Raw genomic sequence first — 16,323 nt, 5'->3', positions numbered from 1 at the left:
ATTTTTGCTGGTGTAAGCTTTGGCTTTAATGCATTTGTGTGAGGTCTGACTTCCCCTCTCTTAATCAGTCTCTGGATTGTGCTTTTACCAACATTAAGCATTACTGCCAAGTCCCTTTGGCATGATCTGTTCCCCATTGCCACTGCCCTTATGGCATCATTTGGGATACTTATTCTCTTTCTTCCACAATTGTGGAAGCATGTTGACATGTTGTACTGTAGCTGTGCATCCCTCTGTTCCTTCCCCTTTTTCCATATTCTGAGAATAGTTCTTGAGCACAGATTGAAATGATTGGCTGCCTGCTAAATGGATCCATATTTCAGGTTTCCATTTGTTGACCTTGTTAATAACCATATCAAAATGTCTAACTTGGCCCCACTACTGAGCCTCCTCCTTGTTGGCTGATGATGACCTTCAGCGTTTTCTGGATTGATTGGTGTTTGCTGATTGTTGTTGTTGCTTGCTGTGTCATGGTGATCTGATGTTGCTTGCTGATTGCTGTTGTTACCTGCTGTCTCTATGTGGTTTCTTGCTGGTTCAGATGCAGCTGGTACATCAGGGGAAGGAGTTTGGTTGAAGTCAAACCCATTGTTGTCATGGTCATTTTCTGAGTCAATCCCATCATCGTAGGCAAAGTTGATATCATACTTAAACATTTCTCGCATTTCAGCATCATTAGCAGCAGCATCTTCATCCATGTCATCATTCAAATTGAAGTCTGAAGCCATTTGGAGTCGGAGGCAATGATGTGATTTGGGTGTCTTTGAATTTTTTTTTAAAAGTGTCAATGTTTTTTCTGCAATTGTTCTCTGTAAAATTCCCTCTCAAATGATTTGAAAATTTGAGAAGGAGTGGTTTTTATAAGGATATATGTCTTAACATTAGTCATGAATCCGTGTACTTTCATTCTATTGGATGATGTAATTTTTCAGCTAATTTGATTGGTTAAAAATCAATTACATGGATTACAAATGCATTGCTTTAATCTCATTGGCTGTGTATGTAATAAAGACAAAAAAAACCCAAAAGTTTCTCTTTGTAATCCGCCCTTTTTAATGACAACAACTTTCTCTCTCTACCTTTTGTTTTGCAAATGATTGGGTTTAAGTTCCCATGTACTTCATTTATTTCTCCTTAATTCCCGTGATTTTCATCCAAAAGTGATTATCATTCGGGGACGGAGAGAGTATAATCCCGAAAGAACGACTCATTTGGGTTGATTTCGCGGGTATTAATAAATTTAAATAAAGATAAGTAAAAGTACATTGGAAAGATAAATTTACATGGGGTTTATAAAAAAGTAGAGAGAGATAGTAATAAAAGTACATGAAAAAAAAAATTATATGGAGAAGCTAATTTTACACAAATATTGTTGTAAATTGGTGGGTATTTTAATGCTAATGAGTCTCATTCTTTTTGGGACTAATTTGCACATACTGAATATCCTTAGGGTTTTTGTTCTTTTTGTTGTAGCTAACTAGCCGCCCAACACTCCCTCCTCTCCACTTTCTCTCTCCTCCTTCCTTCTCTGAATTCTCAATCTTCCTCCTTCCTTCTCTTTCTTTATCTCTCATCTAATTCCTAAGTAAGAGTTTCTTTCCCAAAGTTCCCATTAACATCTCATCTAATCTCCTAGTTCACTTTCCTCCTTTTCTAAGCTCCAACCTCCGCGGCTCCGCAAAACCACCTCCCTTCCTTGCGGCTGAGAACTCGAAACGACGAGAACTCCACCCCGAAGCAAAGATTAATCTCACAATCCTTGTTAATTATTAATTGTAGATGTTTTATATTTAAAGAAAGTTTATTTTTTTTATTATCCTAGGTGTTAGATTTAGCATATTAATTAAATGAGAATATTTTGTTTTGTAGTATTGTAAAATTACTGTAATAGTAATTTGAAAGACATTATTTTTGTTTTCTTCGAATCAAGAGTGAAGCATTGTGAATTTGTAATTTTTTATCTCAAATTAGTATTATTTCACTATTCTTCCTTCTTAAAAAAAAAAAATAATAATAATTATCACTTACTTTAAATTATCGGGTACCCTACGACCGAATACCTGGTTTTACCGGGTCGAGACATGGGCCGAATTCTTAACTACCCGAAAATCTGGATACCCACTTTTTCGGATGCCCGAAAATCCAAATACCCAGATCTGGACACCCCTAGGTGAGGTTCCCAATACCAGTATTGGGAACTAGGACCACACAAATTTACTTCCTTAGTAGAATTAAGAAAAATAGAACCCTTCCCCCAACTGAATTTTCCCTATACATCACTAGTCTCACTACGTTAGAATTTATTGAACCCTTCCGGCCTTCCCCAAACTGAACCACTGGTTGTTTGTTTCGTACGTAATAGATATGCCCAGGGGCGGATCTAGGGGGGTTCAAGGGGGTTCATTGAACCCACAGATTTTTCGGAAAAAAATTATAAGTTTTAATTTTTTTTTTAAAAAAAAAAAAAGAAAAAAAGGGTTAAAACTAATTTATGTGAGATAAATAATCAAATGTTAAAGCTTGGCACATTGGTAAGGGAGTGATTGTTAGAGCATTGAATCTCCTCCTTAGGTCTTGGGTTCGATTCCTACTGCCAGACCTCTTATTCCTCTACTTCTCTTAATTCTTAAATCTTTATTTAATGGTTAATCTCATTTTATGTTTTTATCTTTCTTTTTTGTAATTTTTTCCGAGTTTTTCCGTTCTTCGTGAGTTTGTGAGACCTCTTATTCCTCTACTCCTCTTAATTCTTAAATCTTTATTTAATGGTTGATTTTATTAAAATTAGTGATAATTAGTTAATTACATACTGATTTTTTTAATTGGTTTTGATATATTGTTGAATACTTGAATTGTTGACAAATTGAATTGTAGAAACTTAGAATTTAAAATTTTTACTTGGTCTTTTAATTGATAATTAGAAGAAGTTTACATTGTTAAATTTGTGTTTATTGGGGGCTTGAGATTTTTTATTTTAATTTTTATGTGTAATATTGATTTTTTGCAATAGAAATATAGATTTATAGAAGTAGTAATGTATTAGCACGCTTTAATTTCAAACTATGAAAACTCGAAAAATGCTTTTGTAGGTGTTTTTTTTTTTTTTTTTTGTAAAATCCATCCATTTGTAATTAAAAAAAAATGAACTTATGTATTGAATATTTAGTTAATATATGATCATCATTTTTTAAAAAATTCCGAACCCACAGTTCGGAATTCCTGGATACGTCACTGGATATGCCTGACTTATGTCACTCAGCAACCATAAGCAAGAAACATCAGCCCATTGGCTAGCCAGACGAGCTTGTGAGTGTAGGATTCTGTTTTGGTCCTTTTGATTTATTTATGTGTGTTTGTTGTTTTTAAGTTTGTTAGTTACTATTGTTAAAAAAGAAAAAAAAAAAAAAGAAATTTGTGTGGTCCTAGTTCCCAATACTAGTATTGGGAACCTCACCTGAGGTTCTATATATATAACATTTCTAAAAGCCACTTCTCTAAACTCTCTCCGACTCTCTCAATCCATTAGTTGCCTACTTGCCTCCTCCCAGCTTCGTCTTCAGCAATGGGCTTATCTGGGTCGTCTTCACCGCTTAGTAGTTCATCTGATGTCGTTCCAATATTAATCCCCTTTTTATTCTTCTTTGCTATCTACCCTGTTATATTGTCACTTTGCTCGTACACTGCTGATATATATCTCATGACAAAGAAAGAAGATCGTAATCGCGCTCGTGCTCGTGCTCGTGCTCACACTGCAGCCTCTGCCTCCACCGTTACAGCCCAACCACTAAATCCACCCACACGCGTAAGTCACCACACGCCAACAAGTTTACCGCCTGAGGAAGTTGTGTAGATTCAACCAAGTGTGACACATCAATTCAAGTCATATCCTAGACTACAGGGCTCTTAAACACCATAAATCCTCGGTGAAAAAACATTATTTACTTTAATGATACAAATTGGCCCAAAAGCTAATCTTACCAAGGCTTATATACATGTCAATCATCTCAACAGATTCTGTTACGTAATAACTTCATGTTTTTGTTATCTACCAGCAAGTTTTTATTTTTTTTATTCAAATGTGTCGTTGTTTTGTTTTAGTTTTTAACTTTGACTACTTTTTTTTTTATATATACAATCGTTCTTTTGCTCCAAATTTCGGGTAGTATATATTGATATGTTATCTGTATTACTATATATATTTTCTCTGCTCACTCTATATATACTCGCTCAATTTATATATTACACATATAAATGTATATTATCTTGTCAAAAAAATTAAAAAATAAATGTATATTAATGGAACAAAAATTGTAAGTTTTTTGATGGTGAGATTGAAGAGGAAACAAAAATGAAAGCATTTAGCAACGTTAGCATTTCAATCCAATTTATTCATTATTTGCAGGTTTAGGATTTTATGATTTGTAATTTTGTATCCTGAAGTAGAGTAACATAATACAATAAATAACATATATAAGTAGTATGTAAGATCTTTCAATGTTTCAAAAAAAAAATAATAATATAAGATCTTTAAAAAAAATATATATATATATAACAAAAATTAAACTAAATATTCCCTCCGTTCCTAAAAGTCTTTTCCATATATAATCTTGGCACAATTAATTAATTAATATAATGACATAATTTTTTAAATTACACCCAATATGTGTTAGTTTACCATCTTAATTAAAGGTAGATTATTACTTTTCAATTATTACAAATTTACAATCTTACTAATATAATAATATGCAACTAAAGATATATATTTATGGTCTAATAAATAATTCATTAACAAATGTGTATAGTTAATATGAGAGCACTTTTAGGGACAAAGTGAATTTATACTTCGTATTATTTCATATTCATATCATTTTCCATAGAAAAAAAAAAATCATATATGCGTGCATAAAAGACTTGTGTAATTACGTAGATTAAATAATGTACTGTGTACATGATGATAAGGTTTTCAAAAAAAAAAAAAAAAAAAAAAATAATGTACATGATAAAATTCAAGCTTATTACTTACTAGCTAAAGACTAAATTTGGGGTACTCACGCGCTACTATAGGTTAGCAACTTAGCACAGAGCTTACGGAGGGACCCACCCAGGAAGTTTAACACAAATTAGAATCCTTGCAAGTTGCAACCTTTGTCACAAAAAAAATTCATATAAGCGTGCATAAAAGACTTGTGTAATTAAGTAGATTAAATAATGTACATGATAAGGTTTTCAAAAAAAAAAAAAAAAAAAAAAAAATAATGTACATGATAAGGTTTTTTTTTTTTTTTTAAAAAAAAATAATGTACATGATAAAATTCAAGCTTATTACTTACTAGCTAAAGACTAAATTTGGGGTACTCACGCGCTACTATAGGTTAGCAACTTAGCACAGAGCTTACGGAGGGACCCACCCAGGAAGTTTAACACAAATTAGAATCCAATTTGGGGATAGGGATTGCAATGGGAAAAGGCTACCAGTGGCGGATCCAGGATTTCCAATCACGGGTAGCAAGTACGAGTAGTTATTTAAGAAATTTAAAACTGAATTAATACCGTACTTTATTTTATGGATTCATATCGAAAAATTTCTAAAAAAACAATAAGGAAAATAATAAACCAAGTAATTTTTTGGATATAATGCAATGTGTTAGTATTACATTGTTGTGCTCATTAATTGACAATAATGTGATTTTGGATATTGATACATTTAACTAAGAACTTATTCAGAAAACAATTAAGATGTATTATACTTTAAAAAAAAATATAATACAGTATAAAAAAAACACACAATCATTACGTTCAATTAATAAATACTTTATATTTCGTAAATACTTCTATTCAAAAAAAAAAAATTAATAAATACTTTATATTTCGTAAATAATTTGTGAAAATGAAAAAAAAATCATCTTTATCAATAAAAAGTAACAGAACAAAGAGCAAGGGTAGTAGTTAAGGTGATAACAAAGGAGAAAAAAAAAAAAAGAAAAAAAAACAATGTGAAAGTACCAAAATTGGGAATCGAACCCTGACCTATTGCACACTCAAATCTTACGCCGAGTTTCCTTTAACCACTGAAGCAATAGCAAACATCTTGTATAATTAACCGTTTAAAAATATTTATACCAAATTTCTGGGGGTAGCACGTGCTACCCCTTGTTACAATGTAGGTCCGCCACTGAAGGCTACACATACAATGGTTGTACGTGGGCCATCATTGTATAGAAAATCGAGCACGAGATTATACTTCCTCCGTCCCTAAATTACATTCCTCTTTCTCTCTATTATATGAGCAATAAATGGTATAAAGAGGAATGTAATTTAGGGACGGAGGGAGTACCAAAGAACAATAACAATAAAAGTTAGAGAGACAAGTGTTGGAAGTTAGCGTTGTATTGGGACTTCTACGCGCCCAAGGTGTGCGTAGCTATTTGTGTTGTGGTATCGTTGTAATGGGACTTGTCACTTGTCAGTGCGTAGCCATTTGTGTTGTAATTGTTGTTGTATGTCAAGAAATCGTTGGGTGAGTCTAATTGTTACTCCTCCGTTTCATAATGATGTTCCTGTTTCGTAAATCGATGCAAATTTTGACCCAACTTTGACCGCAAATGTCTTTAATCTCACACTAGCAAAAATTATAAAAGTTAGATATTAATAATCTACTCACTAAGATGAATCAAACTAGATCCCACATGACTATATTTATTCTTATAGATTAAGAGAAATTTAGAAGATTCTCTTTTTCTTAAAAAAGTCAAAAAGTCAAAACAAGAACATCATTGTGGAACGGAGGGAGTATTGATTTTCAATATTGTTAGAAATGAAATAAAGTAGTGAATTTATTATAAGTCTTATTTTATGGGACCAGTTGAGATTCGATTTTGTATTACCGACTTAAAGTTTACATGAATTTATTACCAAACACCTATAATGCATACATTTACTTATTACGGAGTAGTATTTAATTTCGTTAAACACCGAGACAACAGAATTATAAAGTGGTGAAGACTAAGATATACCCATTGTTGAAGACCTAAGAGAGTAAGAGGAGTAGAGAAACAGTTCACAGATATACTCCGTAGAAAATCTGAAAATATGATATAAACCTGAGGACTGAGGTTGCAGAAAGGATATATCGAACACAAGGTTCTAACAACAAAAAGTTAGAGAGAAGGTTTGGAATTTAGCGTTGTAATGGGAATTGGTTTATTTTTTATTAAGAGAGATTTAGTTGAAAGGAGAAAATACAAGTTTATCTCTTCGTATAAATAAAATATATCAACAACTTATTAAATGCAGGTCTCATAAATATTGATTTATTTATGAAAAAGTCATACGGGGTATTGAATAGAATATTTTGTTCCTTTATATTTACACAAATATCACTAAATAAATGATTATTGTTTATCTTGAAAATTAAGTGAGGCTCCTTCATCAGTTGAAAGTCTAAGTCTAAAATAATAATATGAATTCACAAAGTCACACTAGAGCTGGCAATCCTGACCCGACCCATGACCCGAAATTGACTCGTAAACGTAGACTCAGACACAAAGCTACCATGACCCAACCCGAAGTAGAGTTGACCTGGACTTGACCCGATACCCGAATTGACCCGACTCGAATTAACCCGACTCGAAGTTGACCTGATACCCGAATTGACCCGACCGATTTCGACCCGAACAGACCTAAAACCCGAAGCGACCCGTACTATACCCGAAATGACCCGATCCAAAATTAACAAATACTCAAAATGACCTAACTGATTTAGGGCTTAATTACTTTACCCAAATAAACATTTATCAAAATTAACCTTAATTAAACAGTATAGTATTGGGTGTATAAGTGTTAATGATAATGATCATACATATGAAACAATACAGTCTTGTGTGTATAGTAATGTTGGAATTGTCTAATGTATACATTAATAATATTCAATTGTTCTTTCAAAAAAAATAAAATAATATTCAATTGTTATACTTTATACTCCTTCCGTTTTTAAATACTTGCTCCACTTTCCTTTTTCGGCCGTTTTTAAATACTTGCTCCATTTCCTTATTTGAAAAGCTTTTACAATATTTAATTCATTTCTCTCACCTAGTGGACCCAACAACTATCATATTTTATTCAACGGGTCTCTGGTATGGCTTGGCTGGCCACACCATGTGGCCAGCTGCCATATCAAAAATAACGGGATTCACTTCCCAAAAATAACGGGATTCAGTTGCCAAAATTAAAATTTATGCTGAATTAACAAAATGCCCACATTTACACAAATCCCTAAACAAAAGCCGCCATTTACATCTAAAAATTTACAGATCTATACAAAAATTTACACAAAATTTAACATTTTCTTCCAGACCTTCAAACTTGAAGCTTCTATCATTTTCTTCCAGACCTTCAAACTTGACGCTTCCATGGCAGAATCATCGGAAAATCAACCTCAAGAATCAGAAAATTTTCAACCTATATTAGAAATTTTTCCAGATTCACAAGAAAGTATGGAGATCGAAGATATAGGTGATTCATTAATGAATCTGGAAATAGATAACAGAAACAACAATGAATTACCAGGTAACAATAATCTAATTTAACAAGTAACAAGTAATCATCTATTTCATACAAGTAACCCTTATTAAGTATTAAAGTAACCCCAATTTTTCTATTAAATTAACCACTAGGTAACATATAATACAAGTAACAGGTACAATAGAAAATTAGCTATCACACAGTATACTATTTAAGTAACCCCTATTACACATGCAGGTAATCTCTCTTACATATAAAAGTAACATAGCTAACCCCTATTGTGAAAACAAGTACCCCCATAAAAAGTAACCCCTCCTATTGTAGTATACAAGTAATCCCTTTTGTAAAACCAAGTAATACTATGCAAGTAACCCCAATGAAATCAAGTAATACAGGTAACCCTTAAAATAGTATACAAGAAACCCCAATTTAAAACAAGTAACACCCAGTATTCTATTCAAGTAACACCTAGTATATTATTCAAGTAATACAGGTAACCCCTACAATAGTATACAAGTAACCCCAAATTAAAAGAAGTAACACCCAGTATTCTATTCAAGTAACACCCGGTATACTATTCAAGTAATATAGGTAACCCCTACAATACTATGCAAGTAATCCCATTTTAAAACAAGTAATACCCAGTATTTTATTCAAGTAACACCTACTATACTATGCAAGTAACCCCTACTATACTATGCAAGTAACTACAATTTAAAACACACACAGTATTCTATTCAAGTAACACCTACAATAAATCCTGGAATCAAGTAACACCTACTTAATTAATTAAGTAAATCCTACATATAGCACTAAACAGGTAACCCATTTTATGAAAATTCAATAACCAAACATATAATAATCAAACTTATTAATAGGTAACCTACATTGTAGTATACATGTAACCCCTATTGAAAAAACAAGTAATACTATGCAAGTAACTCCAAATGAAATCAAGTAATACAGGTAACCCCTACAATAGTATACAAGTAACCCCAATCTAAACCAAGTAACACACAGTATTCTATTCAAGTAACACCCAGTATACTATTCAAGTAATATAGGTAACCCCTACAATACTATGCAAGTAATCCCTTATTAAAACAAGTAATACCCAGTATTCTATTCAAGTAACACCCAGTAACCCCTACTATACTATGCAAGTAACTCTAATTTAAAACAAGTAACACATAGTATTCTATTCAATTAACACACAGTAACCCCCCATTAACAAGAAGTAACCCTCATTATACCAACAAGTAACTCCAATAAACAACAAGAAGTAACCATTATTATATTTAGTTATATTACCCTAGACCAACATATAAAGCATTACTCAATAATCTGATTTTTTTTCTTACAGAATCAAGTAAAAGCACTCTGACAGAAGAAAGCAAACATGATGACCAGCATGAATTGGACTACACTGGATGTCTTATTGACTATACTGCAAAAACTTTGGATAAAATATATGAAGTATATCACAAACATGCTTTTGCTATTGGATTTGGGGTAAGACAATCAACAACTAGATACACACAAGGAGAACCCAGAATCATCAAAGGGAAAGACTTTGTTTGTTCAAAGGAAGGATTCAGAGTTAAACCAAAAGTGAGAAAAACTCCACCTCCACCTGACCAAAAACAGAAGAGAGTGAAGCAAGTGCCTATCACTAGAACTGGCTGCAAAGAATTCATTAGAGCAAAAAAAAATAGTGATGGTGTGTTTGAAATTGAAGAGCATATGATGAAACACAACCATGAACTAAGAAGACTAGAATGGCAACATTTACATAGATCAGAGAGAAAAATAACAAAAGAAAAAGCACAAGTAATAGACATGATGGCAGAAAGTGGATTAAAGCAAGCAGAATCTTATCGTCTAATGTCTCATGAAGCTGGTGGTGAAAACGTGTTAGCATACACAATGAAAGATCACTTCAACTATATAACAAGGAAGAAAATGAAAGAAATTGAAGGAGGTGATGCACAGACAGTAATAGACAGGCTTTACCAAAGACAAGAAAATGAACCTGGTTTCTTTTACAGATTCAAAGTAGGCGGTGGAGATAATTCAAGCAAACTTACAACAATTTTTTGGAGGGACTCACAAATGAGAGAAGACTATAGCATCTATGGAGATGTAGTTGTTTTTTATACAACTTATAGAACAAACAAATATAACTTGATTTGTGCTCCAATAGTTGGTATCAACAATCATTGGTTGAATGTGATGTTTGGATGTGCATTTATTGCTGATGAAACAGCTGATACATTTTAGTGGTTGTTGGAAACTTTTAAGAAATCCATGGGTGGAACACAGCCTATTTCTATATTTACAGACCAAGACTTGGCAATGTCAATAGCAATTCAAAGGGTAAATACTAATGTTTCTATTATATTACTCTAAAATACCTATGTTTATATTATATGACAAAACCTAACAAGTTAATATATGCAGGTATTACCCGAATCAAGACACAGGCTTTTCATTTGGCACTTGATTAAGAATGTAGTGTCAAGGTTGGGAGCCCTAAAAAGAGACACAACTTTCAAAGATGCATTCAAGAAGTGTTTATCTGGTTGTGTAACAATAGAAGAGTTTGAAACTTGCTGGGAAAATATGATTAAAACATACAAGCTTGAGAAAAATAGTTGGTTCAAAAGACTCTACAACCTAAGGGAGAAATGGTGCACAACTTTAAGCAAAGACTTCTTTTCAGCTGGTATACTCTCTTCTCAAAGAAGTGAGAGTACCAATAATGCTGTAGGTTTTAAAGCCACAAAAAACACAAGCTTGACAGATTTTTTTCAAGATATTCAATCAGACAATAAAAAGATGGAGGAAAAATGAATCTGATGCAGATTTCAAGTGCTCAAACTCTCACCCTTATTCACATTTACCATTCTATGGAATACTAAAGCATGCAGTAGAAGTTTATACACAAACAATTTTCAGAGACTTCGAACAGAATTTACATACTCAATTGGCTGCATAACACTTCTTCATTTGGAAGTTCAAGGTTACTTCTTTTATGAAGTGCAGATAGAGAATAATGAAGCATCAAAACAGAAAGTTACATACAACTCAGCAGACAACAGTGTAGCATGTTCTTGCAAAATTTTTGAGGAAGTGGGGTGGTTATGCTATCATGCTATACGTGTACTACAGCAACATTCAGTGACCAGAATACCAAATCAGTATATCTCAACAAGGTGGACAAAGTTTGTAAAAACACATTTATGGAAACAAAGAGATGAAACAGCAGAAGCAAATGCAAGAGTACCAGTAAAATACATTCCTTAGGAGACAAATTATGGCAAGAAAAGGATACAATCTGATATTAACATGCCAGGAACACTCAGAGACAAGGAAGTTGGTAGAAGAAGCGTTTAAAAAAATTAAAACACAAGCTGATGAAATAAAAAGAAAATTGGAAAGGGTAACAATATGTTTCTCCCCTAATTATACATGTCAAGAACACTCAGAGACTAATTTATAATTTTTTTTTTTTTGGGCAGGAACAAGAAGGCTTAGAAGAAGGAGAAGTACAACAACAAAACAAAAATTCATCAACAGGAGAAAAAAGAAAGGAAACAGAAAATCAAATTCCTACAGTAATGGATCCAGACAGAGCAAACACAAAGGGAAGAAGCAAGAGAATAAAGGGGCATTTCGAGAAAGGAAGGAACACAAAAAAAACAAAAGCAATGCAAGCTAAAGGAGACACAAGAGAATTTGGAACCACCACACCGATTCAAAATCCAAAATTATTTTAATAAAATAATATGTAGTTTTACTTTAATATATAAGTATGTAATGACATTTTTGCTTTAAGTAACCTTATTATGCTAAGTAATTAAACTCTAATATTATGCTAAGATCTCTATTATAATATTTATTATATACAGGTAACTTTTATTATACACACAAGTAACAACAATTAATACAGACATGTAACCCTTATTATCCTATAACAGTAATCCCTCATATAAGTAACACAAATAAATAACAAGTAACCCCTATTAATACATACTAGGTAACCCTTATTATCCTATAACAGTAATCCCTCATATAAGTAACACAAATGAATAACAAGTAACCCCTATTATTCTATACAAGTAACACCTATATATACCATCAAGAAACCCAATAAATAAAATGAAGTAACCCTTATTATTCTATACAAGTAACACCTATATATACCATCAAGTAACCCAATAAATAAAAAGAAATAACCCTTATATAAGTAACACAAATAAATAACAAGTAACCCCTACTATTCTATACAAGTAACACCTATATATACCATCAAGTAACCCAATAAATAAAATGAAGTAACCCTTATTATTCTATACAAGTAACACCTATATATACCATCAAGTAACCCAATAAATAAACAGAAGTAACCCTTATATAATATACAAGTAGCACTTATTATCCTATGCAAGTAACCCCTTTATAATATACAAGTAACACGTATTATCTTATGCAAGTAACCCCTTTATAATATAAAAGTATCACTTATTATCCTATGCAAGTAACCCCTTTATAATATACAAGTAACCCTTATTATCCTATGCAAGTAACCCCTTTATACTATACAAGTTACCACTTTAACAATAAATAGGTAACCCTTATTACATATCCAAAAAAAAAAACACCTAATATACTACAGAAGTAACCACTTCTATACTATTATGTCATCAAAAAAGTAAATACTTAAAAAAAAATAGCAATAAAGCAAAGTACACTAACAAATATTCACAAATATCAATTAACACAATTTGAACAAAATAAAGAAACATTATATATTCAGTTCAAAAGAATACCTTTTAGGAGTGACACTTCTTACTTTTGACGAGATGAGAGCTTTGATTGACCTGCTGCTTTGACTTTAGACAACTTTGCCTTAGTTGCCTTAGATTCTGCCATAATTGCAGCCAGTGATGCATCTTCATTTGCATTGTTTTTTTATTCTTCTGTAGACAACTTTTTTGTTCCTTTTTCTTCATCTAGTTTCTTTTTTGCTGGTTTTTTAACCAACTTTTCCTTTTGTTTTTCTTCATTTTCTTTCTGTCTTGCTTCTTTTTTGGCCAATTTCTCTTTAGCCTTTTCTTCCTTTTCATCTTGAGCCAAGGCAAGAAGCTCTTCTTTATCAACCTCTTCATTAGTTAGGACTTCATTATAAATTTCATCATGGTTGGCTAGAAAAACTTTAATATTTTCCAAAACATCTAGCCGTAATTGATTCAAATTACACAGGACCAATGATGCACATATTTCAGCTCTGTAACGAAGACGTTTAGCTGGCTGCAATGCCAACAAAGAAAAAAATATAAACAATATACCCCAAATAAGAAATACACAAAATTGTAATAATTATATCAAAATAACCATGCAATACCTTTGTCAAATTTTTACAATGAAATTCTTCGCCTTCGTATACAGAACAATGATATAAACAGAAAACCCCACAATCATTGTTCTTTGAACACTGCTGAGAATCAATTGGGATCATTCTAATAGGGAAATCGTTGACAAGTTCCCTTTGATCATGATTCTTTAAAACCAGATACTTTGAAAAGTAGTGTCTCTGAAATAAACAACAAAATAGGTCAGTTAATCAACAAAGTATAAATAAACAAAATAAAATGCTTAATTAATAAACTTACCAAATACCAAACAAGAGTATAATAACATGTATGATGTTCATCAAAAGTCCTAGTAATATTCCTTCCAACACCCAAGAAATATCTTCTGTTGTCGAGATAATCAACAGAGTTGTTGATGAAGTTTATCACAACAACAGAATAATGATTGAAATAGTAGATGGGAATAAAAAGTTGCATAAAAAAAACATTAAATTAATTACTAATATAATGATATGCAAACAAGTAATAATAAGTGATCCCCTATATATAAGATCAATTAACACCAATAAATTACAGGAAGTAACCCCTGTATATACCAACAAGTAACCCCTGTACCAACAAATAAGCCCAATAAATAAGAAGTAATCATAATAAATATCAAGTAACACCTTATATACCATCAAGTAACCCCAATAAATAATAGAAGTAACCTCTATACATACCAACAATTAAGTCACTTTTATCACAAAAAAAACCCATATAAATAATAAGAAGTAACCCTAATACTTAACAAGAAGTAATACTATGAAGTAATCCTATACACATAATATCAAGTAACCCTAAGTAAGCAAGCGCAGGAAACAACATCAATTAACTCTTATACATAATATCAAGTAATGCAAATATGCTATCTAGTAACTTGTTGTCATAAAATTAAATGAAATACCGACTTTGTATCAAAAAATGCAATAGTTTTAACAACATCAAGCCATTGATCCCATGCTCCGAAAATTTCTTTTTCAAAGGAGCATCCTTCTCCATTGAATATACAACGCAAAAGAGGTAACTGAATAAATAGAAATAAGTTAAAATGATATATATATATATATATATATATATATATATATATATATATATATATATATATATATATATATATATATATATATATATATATATATATATATATATATATATATATATATATATATATATATAACAAAATGATATAACAAAATAATATTTAATAATATAACAAAATTCAACAAAGCATAACATTGAAATTACCATATGTTCACCACCAAAATATAACTTGGCAACAGTAGCTGCTTTTTGGCACTGAACATAATTCAGCAACACAAAAAAACAGTCCATAACCCGACTTGAAATAAGCTCCTCCTCTATCAATGTCATTAATTCTTCACGCGGCAAATTATAAAATTCAGAAAAAAAAACACCAAAACTTCCCTGTTTCACAGAATTTAAAATAATTATTTAATAAAAAAAATTCAAAAAAAAATATATATATTCAATTATAGATAAATCCCTAAAACTTACATCATATCAACACCTTCATAGTTGTCACCAAAGCAATAATCAGCAACCTAAAGCCTTAAACTCTTCATTCTCTTAGCTTTTGGATTCTAAACTCTCAAAAACCTTGATATTAACTATAAAGAATAATCTCCAGCACCACCACAATCAATATCACATATTAAATGATCTTCAGAACTAGTACTACATTCATTATCTGTAGAAGACTCCTCACCATCACTTAAACAATCAGAATGCAAAACTTTCAACTTTGAAAAACACAGAAGCATTTCCTTTGTTCCTTTCTTTGTCGTTTTCCCTACGTCTTGCTTCTTAGAAGAAACCATCCCTACTTGTTTCTGAGAATTAGACTTCTCAAATACATCAGCAACAGGAGCATGAACAAAGGGTGAGCCAACAGCAACACTCTCTGGTTGCTTCTCTGAACAACCTTCAGCATTAGGCTCACCAAGTTTCAATAAATCATTCACAACTAAATTGGGATCAGCACCCAAACTCATATCAATATCTGGAACTGGTTGAGCACTAATTTCAGTAAAAATGTTCTTGTTCTGACCCAGTATTGGCGGTATAGGCATCTCCAGATCAGGATTTGTATAAGAAAACAGAGCAAAAGAAGGCAATTCATCTTCTAACTTTTTCATTGCAATAGCATGATTCGTAATCTTGTCAATTTGATCCCAAAACGACGAATCATTAAAAATTGCATCCAACTGACTTAAAACAGGAGACCTTTCTTTTTCTAGAAGCTTTGAATCAATTTGAACAGCTTCATATTGTAACCTTACAAACTGAATATATTGTTCAAATTGGTGAGAAAATAGCTTTAAATCTCTTTTGATCAGCATGTACTTCTCTTCAACATCCTAAAATC

General features: G+C 31.8%; 1 protein-coding gene across 1 annotated transcript; it reads left to right on the top strand.

Annotated features, from left to right (window-relative positions):
* The first annotated feature begins 3,562 nt into the window (after nucleotides 1-3,562).
* On the top strand, nucleotides 3,563-11,826 carry LOC145557855 (protein FAR1-RELATED SEQUENCE 5-like). The gene is made up of 6 exons (XM_081619036.1): nucleotides 3,563-3,802; nucleotides 8,352-8,565; nucleotides 9,884-10,662; nucleotides 10,801-10,896; nucleotides 10,981-11,286; nucleotides 11,479-11,826. Exons 1-6 carry the CDS (start codon nucleotides 3,563-3,565, stop codon nucleotides 11,824-11,826), a joined length of 1,983 nt encoding a protein of 660 aa, XP_081475162.1.
* The last annotated feature ends 4,497 nt before the right edge of the window (nucleotides 11,827-16,323 follow it).

The sequence above is a fragment of the Chenopodium album genome, chromosome 9, assembly GCF_948465745.1.
Source record: "Chenopodium album chromosome 9, dcCheAlbu1.1, whole genome shotgun sequence".
Classification (NCBI taxonomy): domain Eukaryota; kingdom Viridiplantae; phylum Streptophyta; class Magnoliopsida; order Caryophyllales; family Amaranthaceae; genus Chenopodium; species Chenopodium album.
This window is presented reverse-complemented; position numbering and strand designations above follow the sequence as displayed.

Bases quoted from the DNA above. Each gene is read 5' to 3' on its own strand.
- LOC145557855 (XM_081619036.1), top strand. From the start codon at position 3,563: ATGGGCTTATCTGGGTCGTCTTCACCGCTTAGTAGTTCATCTGATGTC. The intron at 10,663-10,800 runs GTAGTTGTTTTT...GATACATTTTAG, and splicing joins ACTATAGCATCTATGGAGAT to TGGTTGTTGGAAACTTTTAA. The intron at 10,897-10,980 runs GTAAATACTAAT...TAATATATGCAG, and splicing joins TGTCAATAGCAATTCAAAGG to GTATTACCCGAATCAAGACA.